The sequence below is a fragment of the Rattus rattus genome, chromosome 3, assembly GCF_011064425.1.
Source record: "Rattus rattus isolate New Zealand chromosome 3, Rrattus_CSIRO_v1, whole genome shotgun sequence".
In the NCBI taxonomy this organism is placed as follows: Eukaryota; Metazoa; Chordata; class Mammalia; order Rodentia; family Muridae; genus Rattus; species Rattus rattus.
This window is the reverse complement of record NC_046156.1, coordinates 201,205,729-201,227,621: the sequence shown is the minus strand read 5'-3', so window position 1 is coordinate 201,227,621 and position 21,893 is coordinate 201,205,729. Positions and strand designations below refer to the sequence as shown.

General features: G+C 45.3%; 1 protein-coding gene across 1 annotated transcript in view; it reads right to left on the bottom strand.

Annotated features, from left to right (window-relative positions):
• Pde8b (phosphodiesterase 8B) overlaps positions 1-21,893 on the bottom strand; it is a 199,082-nt gene that overhangs the window by 86,905 nt on the left and 90,284 nt on the right. The window contains exon 2 of the mRNA XM_032899014.1: positions 15,040-15,096. Coding sequence (XP_032754905.1) covers positions 15,040-15,096 — 57 coding nt within the window. The remainder of the gene's footprint in view (positions 1-15,039; positions 15,097-21,893) is intronic.

Sequence of the window (21,893 nt, the reverse complement as noted above, 5' to 3'; positions counted from 1 at the left end):
GCTAATAAGTGATAAATGCCACCTAAAAGGAGGCTCTGGAATGGGTGCCAACCAGCAAGGAGGTAGGTGGTGTCTGGAAGTAAAACTCTCAGACAGAACTCGGTAAGCCCCTAAGACAGTGGTTCTCAACCTTCCTAATGCTTCAGTCCAGTTCTGCATGCTGTGGAGACCCCCCAACAATGAAATTATTTTCGTTGCTACTTCATAACTGTAATTTTGCTACTGTTGTGAGTCATAGTGTAAGTAGCTGTGTTTTCCAGTAGTCTTAGGCAACCCCTGTGAAAATGTCAGTTGACCTCCGAGGGGACGGAGACTCACAGGTCGAGAACCACTGCTCTAACGGTCTGTGACTGTGCCTGGAGTGTCTGAGCAGTGTGACTGAGGTAAGATGGAAGGGTGGGGAAGGTCTTGATTGAAGCAGAGGCTACGTGAGGCCATCTAGGCCAATTTACAGACAAAAAGGAGGAGTGAGGCTGCTCTACATCGGGAACCTTATTAACCTTGCTGTGACAGCCAGTTTTGGTTATCAACTTGGCTACATCTGGAATCGACAAAAGCCAGGCAGCTGGGCACAACTGTGAGTGATCATTTGAACTAGAGAGACCAACCCTAAGTCTGGGCCACATCCGCTGACGGCATAGGGCAATCGGAAGGAAGAAGCATTGGCTTTTAGCCCGCTTGCCCTCACTGTTGCTGACGAGTCCATGTATCCTGAGGCTAAAACATTCCACTGAAGGTATCAGAAACCCCTTCTCAGAGATTCCAGCGTAGACTGGAGACCAGCAGCCCTCTAGAGATTCCTAGGGGCCCCACTCCTGACTGGAACTGCTGAGACATTCAGTCTGAGCCCTTGGCTTTTCTATCAGGAGACAGCCGTGGTTGGACTACTCAGACCACAGCCTGGTAGCTGCTCTAATACGTTCCCCATGTATATCATTCTGACTCTATATTGACCAGTCCAATAGGAACCCAGGACTACTCTCTCTTATTGGACCATGCTACAGATTACAACTAATCTCATTCATCTCACGAGTCCTTACACAAGACTGGAATGTTCCACTCTTTGAAAAGATAGCAAGAGGTATTATTCCAACACCAACCACGAACTATATACACATAAGTATGTGTACATATATTAATATGATGTGAAAAATGTGGGTTTTTTTCCCATTCTATCAGTTCTGTTCCTTTAGAGAGCTCTGATGCACACGCCTTCCTCATGTTTTGACTTCTGAGTTTTGACGTTGGGGAGACAGTATCTCTCAGAGTTAATGAATTCCTCCTCGAGATGAAAATTGACAGCCCAGGTGTTCAGCATGGAGCGCCTAATTCCTTTACCTGGAAGACTCTCGGCTGCTGGGCCATTGTTCTCCTGCCCTAACCAGCCCAGGACCAGACATAAACTAGAAGCAATCCCTGTGTCCACAGCCAAAACAGCCCAGACAATTGCCCAGTCTTGCCAGACTTAAACTTGCACACCACGCCTGCCTTGTTTTCTTCGTAAAGCCACAGGAAGACTTCTGCAACTGTCGCTTCCTGGTTCCTGGGACTCCTAAGCCTGGGGTGTGTCTGAATGGTCCTGTAGGTTTGATATTCCCCTTTCTTTTAGAAACTTTAAGGACATATTTTTAATGATGTATTAGTGTACCTGAATAATTATGACATTTGCATTTAAAACATATTTATATTAGAAAGGCACTTACTAGAAAATTTCTTTGGATAACATTTAAAACTTCTTTCCATTTATAAAAAATTGATTTAGAAAAATCAACTCCAAAGCAAAGTAAAAATCCATAGATTTTAGAGTTAAAAAAAAAAACAAACCAAAAAACTATAGCAACTCCTTTGTAATGTGCTGGCCCAGCTCTAGAAAACCAGGCCTTCTCCAAGAGAATGGTGGATCCAGGTCACCAGGACTGGACTTTTTGTCCCCATCTCCCAGGTCATAGCTGGTCTCAGGACAATCTGTTTCCAGAAATGCGGCTTCCGAGAACTGAAACACAGAGTAGTGACTGGGACCCATGGCCACTAATAATGAAGACATTGGAAGGGAGGCTTGAAGCTCTCACTGCCTCAAAGGAGGTCCTACTGTCACCACCTCTGAGCCATGGTTTTGCAAGCCTTTGGTGGACTGTACAAAAATGGAACCTCCCATTTTCTCCCTTACTCGTGTGTGTGTGTGTGTGTGTGTGTGTGTGTGTCTGTATGTGTGTGTGTGTGTATATGTGTGTGTGTGTGTGTGTGTGTGTGTGTGTGTGTGTGTGTGTGTGTGTGTGTGTGTGTGTGTATGTGTGTGTGTGTGTGTGTGTTTGTGTGTTTGTGTGTGTTTGTGTGTGTGTTTGTGTTTGTGTGTGTGTATGTGTGTGCGTGCATGCATGTGTGTGTGTGTGTGTGTGTGTGTGTGTATCTGTGTGTGTGTGTGTATGTGTGTGTGTGGTGTGTGTGTGTGTGTGTGTGTGTGTGTGTGCAATACTGTATGTGTGTGTGGTCTGTTGATTACCTAGTTTCCTTGAATTATTCTGAGCTGCAAGCTGTGAGCTTTGGTCTGTTGTGTGTATGTTTTTCAGAGACAGTGTGACCCAGGTGAAGCTGTGTATGTAACTAAATGGTTTTTAATGGGAACCAGAGATGTTTATGTGTATCCATGAGCAACTGTTGTGGTAACACTGTGTTCCATGGAGCCAGGCTTTATGTGTCTGTGGTCACCCCTGAGTCCATCTTGTGTCCCCACCCCGTCTGAAGCCCCCTGTCCCTGTATCTGTGTCTCCGTAGTTTCCCCATGTGTGTGTGTGTGCCTTACACTGGTTGCATGTCCCAGAGAAGTTCATGTTCTCACATGTGAATGTGTGTGTATGTTTCCTCCTGTGGTGAAGTCAGCACGCCGGGTAGCAAATGAAACTTTAATAGATTCCCAGAGAATTCTTTTCCATCAAACCAGTCAATTGCAGCTTTAGCAGAAGGTGGTGTGAGACTGTTGCCTATCAACTGTGTTTGTGTGTTTTCTTGTTTGTCTTAATAATTCCAATCTGTGTAATCCGGCCACAGATTCAATTGTGTGTGCCTTGCACGAAGATGGTATTATGTCTGAATTATCCTGTTCAGAATCATGACGAGATCCTTGATCCCGAGGACCGCCAAATTTATTGAAGCCACCACGGTCACTTCCGCCCATGCCGCCTCTGCCTCCTCGGCTACCTCCACGGCCTCTGGGTTCATACTAGGAACCACCTCCACCGCCCCTGCCACGGCCCCCAGATCCTGAACCACACCATACCTGATTGCCATAACCACCACCGCCGCCGCTGATAGAGGACTGATCTTGGCCATAGCTGCCTCCACCACCCCTCCACCACCTCCACTGCTGCTGTTGCTGGTTCTGTTGTCCATAACCCTGAGGTGGGTTATAGAGCTTTGTTGTGTCCGTATTACCATAGCCAGACTGTTGACCATAGCCTCCACTTGGGGCTGCCCAATGCAGAACTATTCCTGAGGTGCTACTAGGAGCTGTTGGCCAACGGGGTAGGGAGGACTGCTGCCCCATAAGAAGACTCTTTGGCTGCCATGCCACCAGTGGAACCATATCCCCTGGGGAACTGAGTTCCATAGCCTGTGTTTTGGGTCTGTTCATAAGAAGAACCATAGTTGCTCTGGCCGGATCCTGAAGTGTCAGCTGATTGGCCATAACCACTGTAACTCTGCTGGCCATAGGGCTGATTGCTCTGTTGGGAATAGCCCTGCCCAGGCTGGGTAGGATAGGCCCCATAGCTTGAGTTGCTTTGTTGATAGTCGTTTGAAGCCATGTCGGCGCCGATGCCCAGACTAGCCAATCAGATGCCGATAGCCTACAGCTGGGCAGGAGAGACAGCAGGTTTTAGGAGTCCCAGGATTGGGGTCGAAGGAAAAGGAAGAGTGGAGGAGAAGGAAGTGAAGAAGGAAGTGAAGAAGGAAGTGAAGAAGGAAGTGAAGAAGGAAGAGAGTCACCATGAGTTAGAAGTCAAGAAAACATGGCCCTGAGGGCTGGCCATTTGGAGTTAAGAGCAGTACAGACGGAACACAGTGAGTAATAACCCAGGGTTATTGATAGGAAAGTAGATTCTAATAGCTTAGAGAGCTGAAATCTGCCAGCTTTTGTGCTGCATAAGGTCTATTGTGAATAAAAAGGTTGTGCTTGTCTTTTATGCAGGAACTGAGTGATGAAGAAGGGGTAGAAACTCCAGATTGCGATTAAAATTTCCTACCACAGTAAGCGAACGCCATCTTTCTGCACTGACCTCTGCCAAGTTGGGTTGTGTCCAGGTAAGAACATGCAGGAGCCTCTTCCATAAGGTAGAGGCAGATCATAAAACAACCAAGGAACAGTCCGGATATGCAGAGTGACCCTTGAAGCCTTCTGTCTTAAACTTGCGATCCTCCTACCTCGGCCTACAGAAGAGCTGGGATTATGGTCTATATCACCAGACCCTGCTGTACTGAAATGTTTCTTACTCACTTACTTTTGAGTAGAAGGCTGCTGTGTTTGCAAACTTTGAAACATAGGAAATACAGCCCAAATTAGCTTTAAATATTTATAGACTCATGGTCATCTGTGGATATTTAAGGACTGTCCACAAATACAAGTCTCAGACAATGATTCTCCAAAATGCACTTCTTAGAATTCATCATTAAAGGCAGGTAATTGGATTTGTTCTGTAAGTAGAAAAGGCAAGATGGCCGTTCCACTTACTCTAAACATAATAGTCGACATTCATCTGAAGAATACTTATCTGGCGACATAGCATGCAAAGTGTTTAAGGACTGGTATGAAAGAGAGGCTGGCCGCTGCTCCTCGGACCCTGGCAGGGGAGAGAGGTTAGAGAGCGGAAGGCGACAATCAAACCACTCACATGTGGTGCCGACAGACAGAGCAAGGACAAAGATCCAGCCCCAAGGGGAGCAGCAGAGGGAATAAGTTTGGTGGCAGCAATCTTACTGCTGTGGTAACCTCATTTGCTGTGGTCTCCCTGATGCACGAGACCATGGAAGCTAAGGAAGACCTGGGCTGACCTCTTTAATTCTGGACTGACCTCTGCCACGATGGGTTGAACACAACTCAGGGCAGCCTCTTCATAAAAATGGCTGAAGAATGGTCTGCATAAATGCTGTGACCTTTGAAGGTTTCTGTCAAAACCCTTATGAGGTTTGACTTGTCGTAAACGTATAGACAACTGCAGAAAGAATATTTGTCAGCACGCTGTAGCCGAGAACGTTAGGAACACTGAGGTGTAATGTGCTGTCTCTCAAAGCTTCTCGAGAGCAGCTGAACAGTGCTGGCCACCTCGCAGCCTCAGACGTCTGACAAGGAGGTGGCATCTTATCTCAGCCTTGACACACCGTCCTCTGTAGGCCAGTGTCACAGCATCCCTGGAAAACCTTTAATGCGTGTGACGTGTTTGGCTGGCTTCACCTCCTGTGTGGCGCTGCCATCCCCCTCCTAACATCAATATATTGTATTCACACTGGATTACGTGTCTAGCGTCCCTCAAAGACAGCAGCAGCAACGTTCTCCCTGGGCAGCAATGTCTCCCGTAATTCTGTTTTTATTTGAGTGACATGTCACGGCGCCGTCACTTTTGTTTATTGCCTTGCGCTTGTTGGCCCACTCCTCCGTCAGTGATCCATTCTCGTATTCGGCCGTGTGGTTTCATCTCGGAAACACAGGAGGCAAGACAACAGCACACTTTGCTGTCAGTGTTCCGTCTGAGCGGCAGATGGACAGGAGCGGACGACGGAGGTTTTGAAAGAGTGACATGGACGGTCACCAATCATGTGGTGCACGAGCTGTGGGCTGAAGAGCTACTGGCGAGGCCCGTATAATTACATATACTTTCTATAACTATTCACAGTTAAGACACCCAGTAACTGTGCTCTGAAGTAACGGGGCGGGGCTAAAGGTACTATACATGGTACACCCTGGGGCGGGTACCTGCACTGCTTTTCGAGGTAACCGCAAAGACCTTATCTGTCGCCAGGCAAACAACCGCTCTCGTTCTCATGGAACTTGGCCAAAGGCTTCTTACAATCATAAAGTTTCATTTGTTGTTCACCCTAAGCCGGAACAATGAGATAAGGGTTGAGCCAGGGCTGGGATAGAGGCTGCTGGGAGAGGCCACAGGGGCTGTGAGGGGCAGTATCTGCAGCTGAGGCCACAGGCCGCAGTAGTCCCCAGGGTAGCGAGGGACCCTGGGGGATAACACACTCAACTATAGTCCCCAGGCCAGGATGAGTGACTGCCCCAAGTAGTACAGCAGGAGCCCGCCCCACCCCACCCTCCTTCAGCAACCTTCCTTGCCAGCACATGGCACATTGCCTTTCCTGAAAACCCTAGTCACAACCCTGAGAAAAAACTCATAAGTATCCTTGTAAAGCAACCAACGGTCTCTTGCTGATAATGGAACTATTTTCTCCGAGGAAAAGAGGTAAACAAAACTAGCTTGTCCCTGACCTGAAGAAGATGGTGTCAGTGTTATGATTTGTGTTCTTTCCTTGTTCCATTGTGTGTCTGCACACATGTGTGTGTATATGTGTGTGTATGTGTGTGCATATGCATGTGCATGTGTATATGTATATGTGTGTATGCATGGGTGCATGTGTATGTGTGTGTGCATATGCATGTGCATGGGTATATGTGCATATGTATGTGTATGCATAGGTGCATGTGAATGTGTGTGTGCATATGCATGTGCATGGGTATATGTGCATATGTATGTGTATGCATAGGTGTATGTGAATGTGTGTGTGCATGTATATGTGTGTGTGTCTGTATATGTGTGTATACACATTCGTGTGTATATGTGTGCTCGCGTGTGTGCCTGTGTATGTGTGTGCACACATGCAGTGTGAGTACATGTATGCACACATGTGTAGGTGCACTTATGTGCTCTTACATGCCCAAGCGTGATGTTAGGAGTCATCTTTGATCAGTCTTCCACTATAATCACTGAGGCAGGGTCTCTCAATCAATCCCAGAGTTCACCAATACAACTAGTGTCACTAGCCAGCCTGCTATCGGGATTCCCAGTTTCTGTCTCTGACTGGAATTCCAGGTAAGCCCACTCAGCTTTTCCTCATGCTTGCCTCGCAAGTACTTTAACCACTGAACTACTCTGGTCTGTGCTCTTTCTTAGCAAAGGTTTTTTCTATGTGTCTCCAAATAGATTCTCAACATCTATACTGAAACACCTGACTTTTAGTATAGTTTCTTGGATTGTAAAGCACCTCTAGGTGGCACAAGGAGCCTCGGAAGCATATCAACATACACAGGTCACATAAGATGTACCCGCAGGGCACTAATTCATTAGCCAATTTGATTTGAGGGCGAGCCAATCAAGGGTCAGGGTGGAGTACTGCCCCAGGACTTGCTATAAGCATTACTAGAAAAATGCTGTAGGGGAGCTGGAGTTTGAAGGGAGCGTCCTTTCAGCCAGCCATTATATCCAGCATAGTTGAGCATTCTCTTACCTAATAGCCCTTCTGTGACTCTTTAAATGTGGTCACCGATATCAATTTACAGACTTCATCTTGGATGATGAGTACGAGACATATTTATAGCTATACAATTAACAAGGTGTAATCAGAGCCTGACCTAGGTAGAAGGCAGACTTTGATACAACAGGAGGGACAGATAGGAAGGAAGGCACCCCTTCCCTATGTCTCATCGCTATGTGGCAGTCAGCCACAAGGCCATGTGCTCGCTCACATATAGAACCCAACATAAGCCAGGCACAGTGGCTCATGCTTGCACCCCCAGCACTAATCTAGGCTGCACCGAGGCCACAGAGACTCTTATCTCGCCACTTCCTCCCAAGTTTGATCGGTGCACCTAATTATATATGTGTGTATACCCATATAGAACAATGTATACCCACATAAACATGGAAGAGTACTTTTTGAGGAATCTTGTTTGCTAGGAAAAGCTTAGGTCACTCCAAGTTCATTGGAAAGCTCACTGTGAGGGGAGCAAGGACAGGGCTCTAAGCAGAGGCACATAGATTCTACACACTGGGGAAATAAGTGTGCTCCAGGCATTGACGGAGAAGAGACTGCTTGGTTTCCAGACAGTGCCACACTGATATGAATTTACTGCTTCATAATATTCCCCTTACGTTTTATGTTCTAGCCAAGATTGAAAACTACAACTTTGTTGGTGAGTCACATCTGCTCACCCAGGAGAGATGTACTGCACAGCTCACTCTGGTCTTCTAGCACATTCTGCCCTCCCTGTGCTCCTGGGAGCATTGTGTGGAGTATCTCAGCCCCACACTCCACATCCCGGTGTCCCCTGGTGAACTCGGAAATGCACTCCCAAACGAAGCTCATACTGAAACACTCTTATCTCACCACTTCCTCCCAAGCTTGATCAGTGCACCTAATTAGTATTCTTGGCATTGCAGTGAAGGCACAGAATAGATATTTCCCTACAAGGGGCATGACAAAACAGAAATGGAAGCACTGGGACATAGCTTCGTGTTTCTGAGACAGTTACAGAATCAGCAGCAGAAAAAAAAACAAGATCCATGACCAGCTAGCCACACCTCTGCATCTACAGGCTTGGAATCTCTTTGGCCAGAGAGCATCCTGCCATCTCCCTCTCTACTGCATAGAGGCTCGTACACAGTAGGGACTCAGATTCTTAATCTCTTATACATTTTTAACGCTTTAAAAATAACTTTTCTGTCCCTCCCTCACTCAGAGGGACACGTGTGTGTGTGTGTGTGTGTGTGTGTGTGTGTGTGTTATATGTGTGTGTTAGGAGATGTGCACAGGAAAAGCAGTAGTCAATGATGAATGTCTGGTTGTGTTCAATCTAGCTTCCCTTAATTTTGTGTAAATCAATATTTATTTATTTAGTGTGTGTGTGTGTGTGTGTGTGTGTGTGTGTGTGTGCCTGTGTACATGCTTGTTTATACCATGACTCTCTTGCAAAGGTCAGAGGACAACTACTGGAATTTAGTTCTCTCTTCTCTGTATGTAAGAATCAATATCTGGTTCATCAGGCTTGGCAGCAGGCACCACTACCCACTGACCATCTGACTACCCCCTCCAGCTTGCTTGCTATATTTATTTATTTACATTTATTTATTTTAGAAAAGATGTTTCCCTGAACCTAGAGCTCCGTAGTGCTGTTAGACTAGAATTCCATTAAGCTCCATAATTCTTCTGTAGTCTACGGCCATCACGCTAAGACTGCAGGCGTCTGTCATCACCATGCTCAGCTTTGTGTGTGGGTCCTGGGGATCTGAACCCAGGGCCCCATACATGAGCAGAAGCACTTTGTTGAGGGAGTGACATGAGCAGCCAGCCCCTATACACACTCTCACCTATGTACATCTTGGATCACTTTGGGTGTGCCGCAGCAAGAATAACATTACAGGCCTTTCTCTGGGCTGTGCGTTCACACCATGTGTTCTATTATATTGAAAGACTAAGTACTAATCAAGGTGTATATACTTGGCCCAGGGTGTGGCACTATCAGAAGGTGTGGCCCTGATGGAATAGGTGTGTCACTGTGGGTATGGGCTTATGACTCTCATTCTAGCTGCTTGGAAGTCAGTCTTCTGCTAGCAGCCTCCAGATGAAAGATGCAGAACTCTCAGCTCCTCATGCACCATGGCTGCCTGGATGCTGCCATGCTCTCACCTTGATGATAATGTACTGAACCTTGAACCTGTAAGCCAACCCCAATTAAATGTCCTTTATAAGACTTGTCTTGGTCATGGTGTCTGCTGACAGCAGTTTAACCGGAACTAAGACACAAGGATATTATTGTTTTATTTTAAATATATCAAATATAGTCAATTCAAAGGTCTAGACCATTGTTTTCAGCTCTGGAGAAGCAGCTATAAAATAGTAGCTTAATGTTGCGAAGGATAGATCTTATTGGAAAGGACAGAAATACAATGTAGCTTGAGATGTTGTGACAAAATTTGACTGCTTAGCGTGTATAACATATGCATGCATGCATTACATAATATAAAATCTTATCGGAATGAAAACTTTGGCTCATCAAAAGCCAGTTATGAAAATGAAGAAAAGAGCCACCAACCAGGATACATTTTTTAAATGTTGAAGAATCTGTAGCAAGTATATATAAAGAATTACGTCTGAGGAGGTAGTACAGTGGGTTAGTGGGTAAAGTGCTTGTTGTAAAGCTATGGGTGCCTTGAGGTTGTAGCCTCAGAGCCCATGTAGAAGCTAGTCTCTGCAGCTCAGCTCTATGGCTCCAGGGTTGCAGGCTCAGTCTTGCCTAACTGGTGAGCGTATACTAAAGCATAAAGTGGAAACTGGAGAGGAAGACACCTGACTTACACCAGAGGCCTCCACAGGTATGTCCATTTACACACATGTGCACATAAGCTTACATCACACACGCATGCACACACATATACATATACACATGTACACACACACATGCGTGCACGTACATGAGCACACACACATATACACATGTGCATGAGTACATACATGTACACACACATATGCACACACGCATGCATGCATGAGCACACTAAAACACACACACACACACACACAGACATTTAACTCAACATCTTTGAAAAATTAACCCAGTCTCAAAAATGAATAGAAGATTTAACCAAATAGAAAAGAAAATATTGAAATAGCCAAAAAGCAAATCAAAAAGGTTTTCATTGGCCATAGACACACATAAGCCTCAACTACGGTTGTCTAAGTACCTCATTCTATTAAGGTGGCTGAATTAAAGATGCCCAGCGCAGCTCTGAGAGTAACCAAAGTCTCTCATGCCTTGTAAAAACGTAAAATGACACAACTTTAGTAAAAGGTGTGGAAATACCTCTAAAAAGCCAGTGTTTTCTGTCTCAGTGCTGATAACCAAGCCCAGGGCCATATGTAGGCTCAATCAGGGCTCTGCTCGTGAGTTACGTTTCCAATCTGGGGGGTGGAGAGAGGAGGAAACACTAAACACATCTTGTTCTTGAATTCATTAGGCAAATTTTTAAAATTTCAGATTTGGAAAGAAAGAATGATTCCACGATTTTACACATAAAAAAAAAAATAGAGACTGTATGGGGGCAGGCAAGATGGCTCGGCAGCTAAGGGTGACTGCCTCCTAAGTTTGATCCCTGGAACCCACACAGTGGGAAGCTCCTGACAGTTGTCTTTTCTGGCTACACACACACACACACACACACACACACACACACACTATGGCACCTGTAGACCCTCCTGCCAAATAAATAAATATTTTAAGAGGATTTTATGAGCTCATAAATGAGCTCATTAAGATGCCCAAGACCATCTTGAAAACTAAGAATCAAGTCGGTGACAGTGACTCACTTCACAATTTCAAAGCTTCACATAAAAAGATAGACACTGAATTCAATTCACAGTTGGTTGGTTTTGTTTGTTTGTTTGTTTAGTTTAGTTTTTTTTTAAGATTTTAAAGCGTGTGTCTGAGTGAGGGTATTTGCATGTGAGTAGAGAACCTGCAGAAGCCAGAGGCATTGGATGGCCCTGTAGCTGGAGTTATGTGTACTTGTGAACTGCCTAATATGGGTGCTGGGAACTGAACTCAGGTCCTCCTCTCTCATATCCCCTGGTTGTCAAAGGTGCCAAGACAATGAGGTAGCAAGAGTATTCTGAACTAATGTTGCTGGGACAACGGGGCAGCTCACCAGAAAAGAATGGAGCCAGGTTCATACCTCCCACTTCAAGGCTAATTCAAAATGGATCATACAGCTGAAGAGAAAGGGTGAGATCACAGAACACTTAAGATAAGGCAAAATAACCACCCAGGACTTCAGAGTCCACGGGAATCTGAAGATTCCCCAGTATAACATCGGAAGACACCTAATGATGAGGAAAAAATGCAGAAGGTTGCTTATGATATGCTTTTTGAATAAACCTTAAAAATATTCAAGGACAGCGTGAATCTCACAAATGGACGCATGTATACAAGGGTGAGTATACAACGTTACAGTGTTCAGAGGGAAGAAAGGGAGCTAAATACAGGGCTAAATCAAAGGCTTAACTGATGTGTGCAACTGTTGCTTTTAGGGGAAAGTTCTCTGAAACAAACAGGGTATAATGTTAATATTTGATAGACGCTAGTAGAATAGTTTATAGTTTGGCAAATTACATTCTTCAAAGAACAATACATCCTTATCATGAGCCTGTATTGCCAACGCAGCCGGGAGCAAATGGAAGTGAATGAGATGGACCTAAGCTTGAATTTGTCCCCCAGGACACATTGTGGACGGCTTTGGGAGGAAGCCCACAGTATCAGCCCCCGTATTTACCTCTGTGCTGCTTTGATTCAAAACTGGAGTTCAACGTGTGCGCCCTTAGAACGGTTACTGGAATTTTCCTCTTGCTCATCTTCTATGCAAATAACCTCGGCTTGTGTTTATTCTCCCCTTTGCTCCTAAATCTGTTTTCATCTAAACTTCCCAAGCTAAGACTCTTCCTTTTGTTTTCCTTTCCCTAACTCTGTCATTTCTTTCAAACAACTATAAACCATTATTTTTCCTCTGCCTGTAACCTGAGCAGCACATGTCTAGCTCAGTTTATGCTATCATCTTCTCCCTGGGTGGGGGGCCTGCGTCGTCACTCATCCCCAGGGCAGCCACGGTTTCCAGCCGCTGACAAGGACAGCTGTTATGGAGCAGAGGCACACTGACTCGGGACCAGAGGGCTACTGCATACCACGATTTAAGCTGTGGGCCCCTCCCTTTAAGCTTCTGTGGTGAAGAAGGTCCAGAAGGGGAATGGGCTGAGGGAGTCAGAGCCATTAAGTGGTCAGTGCTAGATCTGGCCAGCACTGCAGGTGCACTCTCTCTCTCTCTCTCTCTCTCTCTCTCTCTCTCTCTCTCTCTCTCTCTCTCTTTCTCTCTCTCTCTCTCTGTGTGTGTATGTGTGTGTGTGTGTCTGTGCATGTGTATATCTCTGTGTCTCTGTATCTCTGTCTCTCTTTCTCTATATCTCTGTGTATCTCTCTGTCTCTGTCTCTGTCTCTCACTCTCTGCCTCTCTCTCTCTCTGTGTATCTCTGTGTCTCTGTGTCTCTGTCTCTCTTTCTCTATATCTATCTCTGTGTATCTCTCTCTTTCTCTCTCTCTATCTGGTTTTTGGAGACAGGGTTTCTCTGTGTAGTCCTGGAACTCACTCTGTAAACCATGCCCGCCTTGAACTCACAGAGATCCGCTTGCCTCTGCCTCCTTAGTGCAGGAATTAAAGGAGTGTGGCACTACCACCCAGAATTAATTAATTAATTAATTAATATATTTAGAATTACTGTTATATGTTGGATAAGTAACTATTTTCTAATGATCTTGGTCCATAGCTCATGATAAGGAGAGGAACCGAGACATTGATATTTTTCCTTCTTTTTGTTATCTAATTTTTAATTTATTTTTATCACTTATTTACTTTTTTAGATATATTTATAATCATAATATTTATCCCTTGCATCTCCCTCCAAACCCTTCCATATACTCACCCTTGCCCTCCTTCAAGCTTAGGGTCTCTTGTTTTCAATAGTTATTGTTTTATATTACTGTTAGGTCCCAAGTGGGCCCCCTACCCTCCAAATGGCAGTGCAGCTGATAATGTGGTAAGTGACAGACTAGGCTTGGCTCTGGCTGAGTCAACAGAAGGATTGCTGGTGGATAAACAAAAGCCTAAAACCAGCATTGCTCAGAAACGTGGGAAGCAAGTTTCTGTTTGTCGGGAAGAGGCACTGTTTCCCTTGTCTGCCTCTCAGCCTACAGCAGTTAACTTCTCTAACGCACACCTGTGGTACACAGCAAAGTCCTCACACCTGTTCCTGGGCTCTTCTGGCCCACAATCCCCCAGCTCCCAACTACTCTAACTTCCAATTCCTGTTTACTGGCCTCCTCCTGCCACAAACGTACCCCTTAAGAACTACCAAGGCCTTCCCCACCCTTCGCTGTTCTCTGTACCCCAAAAAGTCTTAAAATTTCCCTATAAACATTTCTTTCTATCCATGAAGCGATCCAATTCGGTGGTTTCCCGGACCCCTTGCTTATGACTAATCAATCATATGAAAGTTTTCAGGGCTGACCATCGATACCCAGTCGGTGCGCTCTCCCAGAGACTATCTCTCCTGCTCTAGTGTTCCTTGGTTGTCTATGGTTCCTTGTGTAGTGCTGAGGCCTCATAGGCATCCCCCAGGCCACCTGGGCAAGTCTATTGTCATTTTTGTTGGTGAGATTATATGGTGTAGCATCTGACAGTCCTGGGAGACGCGCTCTCAGCAAACTCCCTGTTCCTCAGGTTCTTATACCCCCCTCCGCTATTTTATTAGTGAACTATAGAAGAGAATGGTTCAGCCATTTTTATGTATCAACAAAAATACTGATCAGCCAAAAAAAAACTACCTACATATTACTGTATCCACATCATTTCCACTCTCAAACAAGAGTGCCAGATGTCACTACTGAGCGTCTTCCACAGACAGCATGTGTTCTACGACGGCAGGCAAGGTGGTTTGGTTGCACTGAGAGTTCTCCCTGAGAGAAGAAATCTCATCCAGGGGAAGGAAACAATGTATACCAACTCGTACTGTTGAAGAAGTCAACAAGAGTCACACCTGGCTGTGGCTCTCTGCAAAGCCACACCCTTCAACACACAGCACTTCCTCCCTCTCTGTGGGCAGCAGGATGTAGGGCTGCTCTTCCCCACAATCTACTGGGCAATTCTAACCATTACATTTGTACTCAAAGTAGGGTGGTATTTACGTCCTCGAAAACCAATCTGAGTTTTGAAGAATGATACTGATAAGCACAAACACATATATAATATATATTATATATATTATATAAAATATATATATATATATATATATATAGTGTGTGCATATGTTTGTGTGTGTGTGTGCATATGTGTGTGTGTGTGTGTTTGGGGGCAAAGATGGCTACCTGCTGTTAATCCAAAAGACTGCTCAAACACTACTCATAAGCCCTGTGCTCCAACAGCAAAGTCCCCCTGGAAGACAGAGACATACCTGGATAGGGTCCTGTGTCAGTCTCATGGGCCCAATGCGCACCTCGGCAGAAGACACCTGCTAAATAAAGGACAGCACGTGAGAAGTGTCACAGCTCCAGAACACGGACTCCAAATCCTTCCTCACACACTAGAGTGTATTATGCCACTTCATAAGTGATGGAAGGCCCTAACTGACCCAGAGACAAGTTAGGAACCACCCTACCTCATCCTTTCCTACCCGATTATGAGACTCTATACTCTGCATGTGCTGGGGATATCTATAAGGCTGTATCTCCAAAGGTAAGCAGCAGGCCTTTGGGTTAGTTTCTCTTCAGACCCAAGACTTTTATAATAAGCATGAGCTATTTTATTGGCAAACACAGTGAGATGGTTTCTTACTGAGCACCTACTATATACTAGGCAAGCCATGATTATAGCTACACTATATTACTATCCCTACTGACATTCTGAAATTCCATGGAACATGCTAGAACACAGCTACTGATTCAGGACTGCCTCTATACTCAACACCGTTATTGTTTTAGGTTTTGGCATGAGGGATGAACAGCTAATCCTCTCAGCTGAGTACTCTGGATACCTCCATCTCAGTGGAATTCCTCAAGGGGACACAGGGATACTGCACCAGGACCACAAGAGGCTAGCCTAGGCTCCTTGAGTGAGACTGGAGCTCCTCATCTACTTGCCTCTGGCTTCAGCAGAGAGCAAATGGGGATTTTACTTTTAGCTGCTTTACTTGGATTTCCAAAGATGGCTTTTCTCCGAGTGAATTTGGCCACAGGTCTTTGCCTCACCTTCATATATCCAATCCCATTTTTCTCTAAGTGGCTGCGGTGGCTTGCTACCCAGAAGCTTTTCTTGCTTGAAACACACTATCTTGTCCACCTGAAGGAGCATCATAATTCATGTGACCAGGGACATGCCAATGACCTATAGCTAGAGGAGGCCTGATCCATTAGAAAACAGCTAAGTACAACTATGATGGGGATGTAGCCAGTTAGTGGAAGTCTGAGATGAGGCCTTGGGGTCTAGAACTACCCAAATGGGCCCAATGACTGACGGCCATCCTCAGCTACCTAAGTCTGAGACCAGTCTGCGGTACATAGGATCCTGCCTCAAAATCCAAAACTACACAACAACAACAACAACTCCAGGCAGATTATAAATTTATTTCAAAAAAATCCAAAATATTTCATCTCCCCTCCCCCATTCTTAACTCTGAGCTCTCAAGCTGTATTTCCCCCTCCAAAGTGTCCCCTATTCTTTTCTCTGTTGGGTGGATTTTTCACTTCAGACATCATTGTTAGGAAATATGGCCAGTAGCAAACACCCAAGAGAGAAGGCTCTGCATGTAAAAGCTTTCCCACACAAGCCTAACGACCTGAGTCTGATCCTCAAACTAAAATACATATGGAAGAGGAGAATGTCCTCCACAAAATTGTCCTCTGACCCCCACATGTGTAATGTAGCACTCGCTGCAAGTGGTTGTACACACACTCACACACACACTCACACACACACACACTCACACACACATTCACACAACACACACTCACACACACACACCCACACACACTCACACACACTCACTCACACCCACACACTCACACACACACTCACACACACACACACACCCACACACACACACTCACACACACACACACACACCACACACACACCCACCACACACCCCACACACACACACCCCACACACACACACACACACCCACACACACACACACACACACACACCACACCCACACACCACACACCACACACCACACACACACACACACACCCACCACACACACACCACACACACCCACACACCCACACACACACACACACATACACATACACACTCACACACACTCACACACACTCACACACACTCACACACACACACCCCAAATAAATGGAAAAAATAAATATAGAGTATCAAAGGGATAAAATAAAAAGAGCTTGCTTTGGGAGACTAAGAGACTAACAGGAAGGACCTGAGGAGCCCCCACAAAAGGAGAATTTGCCCCACTTTGATGCACTGTCCCACATGCTTTGGCAAGTCCAATCAGGCACATGATGTGTGGCCCTGCCAGCCTTCCTCAGTGGTGGGAGCCAGCTAGTTCAAAATCCACCAGCAGATAGTATGATGTTTGAGAACATTCCCTACCTCTCTGTCCCAGGCATTGTGCTAAGGTGTAGTCTTAACTGGAGGCCAAACAATAGCCATTTTAAAGGAGATACCCATGCTAGAAAATACTACTTCCTGCTGAAGACAGGAGAGACCACAGCTTTCTCATTCAGCCACAGACTACATCTACCAGCGGCATCTACACTTTGTCCTCTCCCGGAGCCAACTCGGCAGGAAGCCAGACTAAATCTCTGTAAGAGGATTGTAGAGCCAGGTCCTGGCGCAGGTTTCTAATTGTCCCTTACTTATCCCCTCCCTTCCAGTTCCTTTTCAGTGTGTTCCTACCCAGGTCTGTTACTCTATCTCCAGCTTCAGTGCCTCAGTTTACCAGTTCCTCTAGCAATGACCCACACTTCACTTCGTGTCTCTTGTCTAGTCTTTCTTAGTCTGTGTTCTGGGTCATCTGGTCTTGGCCTCGCATACTCAAAAGAGGTCAGTTGTCTCAACAGAACCTGGCACTGGCCCTTGCTGGCCCTTTGGGATATCCCAGGCAGTGGGCAGTAAAGGACAATTGCAGTACTTTGCAAAGCTCTGTTTCAGAATTCACTAATTCATCACATAAATACAGATGCCTGTGTAGCCAAGCCAAGACTCTAAAGAGTGATCTTTGAGCAACTGAAGATGTGTGGGTATGTGAGTTAACTCCGCCTACAGGAACTGAGCATGTCTGCTAGGGACAGAGAAGCCAAACCAGAGAGAGGGCCACAGGTCACAAAACCCTATTGCTCAGAGAGAGGGAAGCATGGGGCCAGAAGGTGATGAAATAAAATTCTAGGCCACTTCAACCACATGGCTTCCCCAGTCAAATAAAGAGTGCAGTGCACGCTCAATCACACTGTACGACGTTTGTTGCACTAGACATCTGTATGTGTTCATGTGTGTGTGAATGAGAATGTGTCCATGACTACATGCTTGTCAGCAGGGCCATCAGCTCCTTTCAGATGAAGCTGGTTCTCCAGGGAAGAGAGTATTAGCCGATTTCACCAATGGCCATGCTCAACTTGGCCATAGAGCTTGGCTACGCTGGCAAGAAGAGAGCTCTCTTGACTGCGCCTGGGAATTCACTCTTCCTCCTATGTGGGTTGAGGGAGGGTGAGTTCCTTCAGTCTTTACTGATCTGCGAATGTCCATTGCTTGTTTTTATTGCATAGTTTAGCTGCGTATAGAATTCTACCTGAGAGATATCCTCCCTTAGACTGCAGTTGAGACAGACAGGAGAGATAATTCTGGTTTGGGGGAGATTAAATAAGCATTCATGAAGGCAGGCAAGCCCTGAAAAACAGGAACAAGAGAGAGTGGGTTAAGGAGACTCTAGTCACGGAGCAGCCTACGCACAGGAGGAAGGCAAAGACGCTCATGGGGAAGGGACATGGTGTTCAGAGTGGCTGTATTACAGTGTATGGAGGGAAGGTTGGGGGCGTCCCAGGGTGGAGCCCTCCCATTCTGGAGGCAGCAGTCACTGCAGGATGGGATTCCGAGTCACCATGATCACACGTATGACAAGAAAACAAACAAACAAAACAAACAAACAAACAAACATTTGGCTTGCCCACTTCCTGAACAGACAAGAGCAGAGATTTCACAAAAGCAACACAAACTAAAATATCCCCTGGAGCGGGAACTTCCAACAGAGTGAAAACCAAGTAGAAAAATCCACCACCAGTCACCAAGATGTAAAAACGAAGGGAGAAAAGACACACTTTAGCTTCTCTCCTACAGGAGTCAACTCCAGCACGTTACCCAATAGTCCAGCATGGCTGTGGGCGAGAAAGAGCTGCCAATTCACCTGTCATGGTGCTGCCTTCTCTGGTGCTGATTGGCCTAACTCTCAGTGGTTTCTGCTCTTGGAAGCTTGGTGAGCAACTTGGCATCGACTTTTACAGCTGTGCTCCAAGGAGAAGGAAGCTGAGATTCAGGAATGAAAGCTCTCCCCACCTCCCAGCTTGTCTATCTTTCCGTTCTGCCCTGCCATTGACCCTGATGTTGACTAGCACTTAATCATCTCAAGATGCTCCCCGACCACCACCAGTCCTCATGCCAGCATGATCCTTTATTCCGGGCTCTCCGTAAATAGAGTTTGTATTGCCTCTGCTTTTTGAATGAACACCATCCACTCTCCAGCTTCCAGGCAGACAAGCATGTGGGACACCATGATGAGCCTGGGAAGACAAACTTCAACTTGGGACCTCTATTTCACCTTGAATACCTCTTCTCGATAACTATGTTCATCACCTTCAGACACCTCTACTTTCTTTTTCCCCCCTCAACCATGGCCTACCCGCTGGCTAGGCCACCACACCGACCTCTAGCACTCTGCTGGCTTTGATATGGCTGTTCCCTCTCTAGCACTTCCTGGCACCTCTGATAACCTGCACATCTTGGAGGCCGAGAGGGCAATGGGACACCCATGGTTCTATTCCCTTCTCACTTCTATCTCTAGTCTAGATTTCCTGTAACTGACTTCTATACAAGAAGCCTCCGGACAGACTGTTTACAGGAATCAATTCCTGGTTCCAACTCTACAGGAAGAGAATCCAAGGACAGGGCCCTAACAACAGGACATTTGTCTCTGGCTTGAGAGGCTAGAGTATACTCCGATGAGCAGACACACCTGTCAAGAGGCCCTGCCCCTCCCACAAACTCTGTTGCATGTACGCAACCCCATAATTATGAGTAGGTACGGTGTGGAAACAGTAAAACCCACCCAACTCAGCTGTTGGATCTGTCCATGCCACTCTTCCAAAGCAAAGGATACTTAATATTCCGACAAGAGGAAGATACTTGAAAAGTTATCCATGCTAAACAATATTCCTAAATTGAAGCAAAGAGCAACACAAGTTCTTTATGGCCCAGTATTTTTTATACATAAATAGGAGGAAGGTGAGTCAAAGTCAAAACCAATAAGCCAACATTCTTGTCTTAGACCCTGACACTTCAGGTGTTTGTTAATTTTCATAATTAATTTCATAATATGTTTTATTGCATATCTTCTCATCAAAAGATACAATCATTAGAAAAATGATTAAGCAATTTGACTTTAAAATCAGAACTTCTATTCACTGAAAACAATAACAAAAATAAAAAGAGGTAGTCCCTGGAGAGATAAAACCTAAAATATGGAAAATCAGCAAATATTAGTAGCTAGGATATATAATTAAAAGTTTTAAAAACGTAAATAAAAAGGCAACCAAGAGGAATATCAGATAAAAGGTTTGAAAAAAAAATTCCCCAAGAATAGAAAGTGAAACAGAACAAGGGGCCTGGATAATAACAAGGCAAAGTAAACATTTTTTTTTTTTTGGTTCTTTTTTTCGGAGCTGGGGACCGAACCCAGGGCCTTGCGCTTCCTAGGTAAGCGCTCTACCACTGAGCTAAATCCCCAGCCCCTGCATTTTAAACTATAATGTGATACAATCTTACACCCAAACTTTTCAATACACACACTAGTAAGACGTAGACAGCTCCCTCATGGGCAGAGGGCAGACCCCACAGCCAAGCCTGTGTGTACACTGTTGGCATTGTGTAAACTGTTGCAGACATTGGATAACGCAGTTTGGGGATTTCTAGTGAGGATGAAGAAGTCTACAGATCAGCCTTCTAAGTCAGAGTCTTCTAGGGGACACCAAGAGGCATTTATAAGATTGTTAGAATCAGCACTAACTATAAAAACACTTACAAACTGCCTGAATCCCAATCAATTAACATCTCTCAGTGGGTGAACAGGATACTGCACAGCTCTCTTGCTGAACTGACCTGGACCACCAAGTCAAAACAAACAAACAAGTAGACGCGGCCTTAAGAGATGAAAACATGGTGGTTTTAAAAGAGCAAATACTCTAAAATACCATTTAGATAAAATGTCTACGCATTTAACACAAAGCATAAATAAAAATATAGCATACGATGATATTGTGATGTCTTAAATAAATACCAGCACGTTCTCAGTGATGGTGGATGGTTCTACAGGAAGGCAAGGTAGGAGTTCAACATTATATAAATATTCTATGTTTCCCAGTCAAGTCTTTGGCTTTTTTTTTTTTTTTTGATAAAATAAGATACAATTTCCAGGATACAGATAGTTTCTCTGAAACTTGGTAAAAATAAAATAATAGAAAATTGGCTGAGATTCCTTGCTAGAGATGTGTGGCTGCTCTTTGCCTCGGGGAGACACAGGGGTGGGGGTGGGGCTGACGGCTCTCCACATGCGTCATCTCATGAGATGATTACAACAATCCTACCACAGGCCCCTTGTCATAGCTGAAGAAATTCAAGCTGTGGGGTGGGCAACTCACCCAAAGGGAAGCCGCTGGGATTGAAATCTACGTTTGCCTCAACGGGAAGGCTGTGAGCTCTTCGCTGTGAATTAATGTATTCTTCAGTTTGTTCCAGAATGATCCAGATTACACGTATATCTTAAAAAACTGCAAAGTGGCTCATCGGTGAGGTGCAAATGACTGGCTGAAAAATGCTGAGCTTTGAAAACATAGCCTGCTCAGTTCAGTTGGGCATTTGCCACCAAGAGGACACCCATGAGACTGGGCTGCTAGGGCAAAGGAAGAAGTGGTGTGCCAACCACACCATGTTCCCTCCCTAGTCCCCACTGAGGTCGTCGCTGCTGGTGAGTCTTGGCGAATGATGGAGGAAGAGGCGGCTACACTCCACGA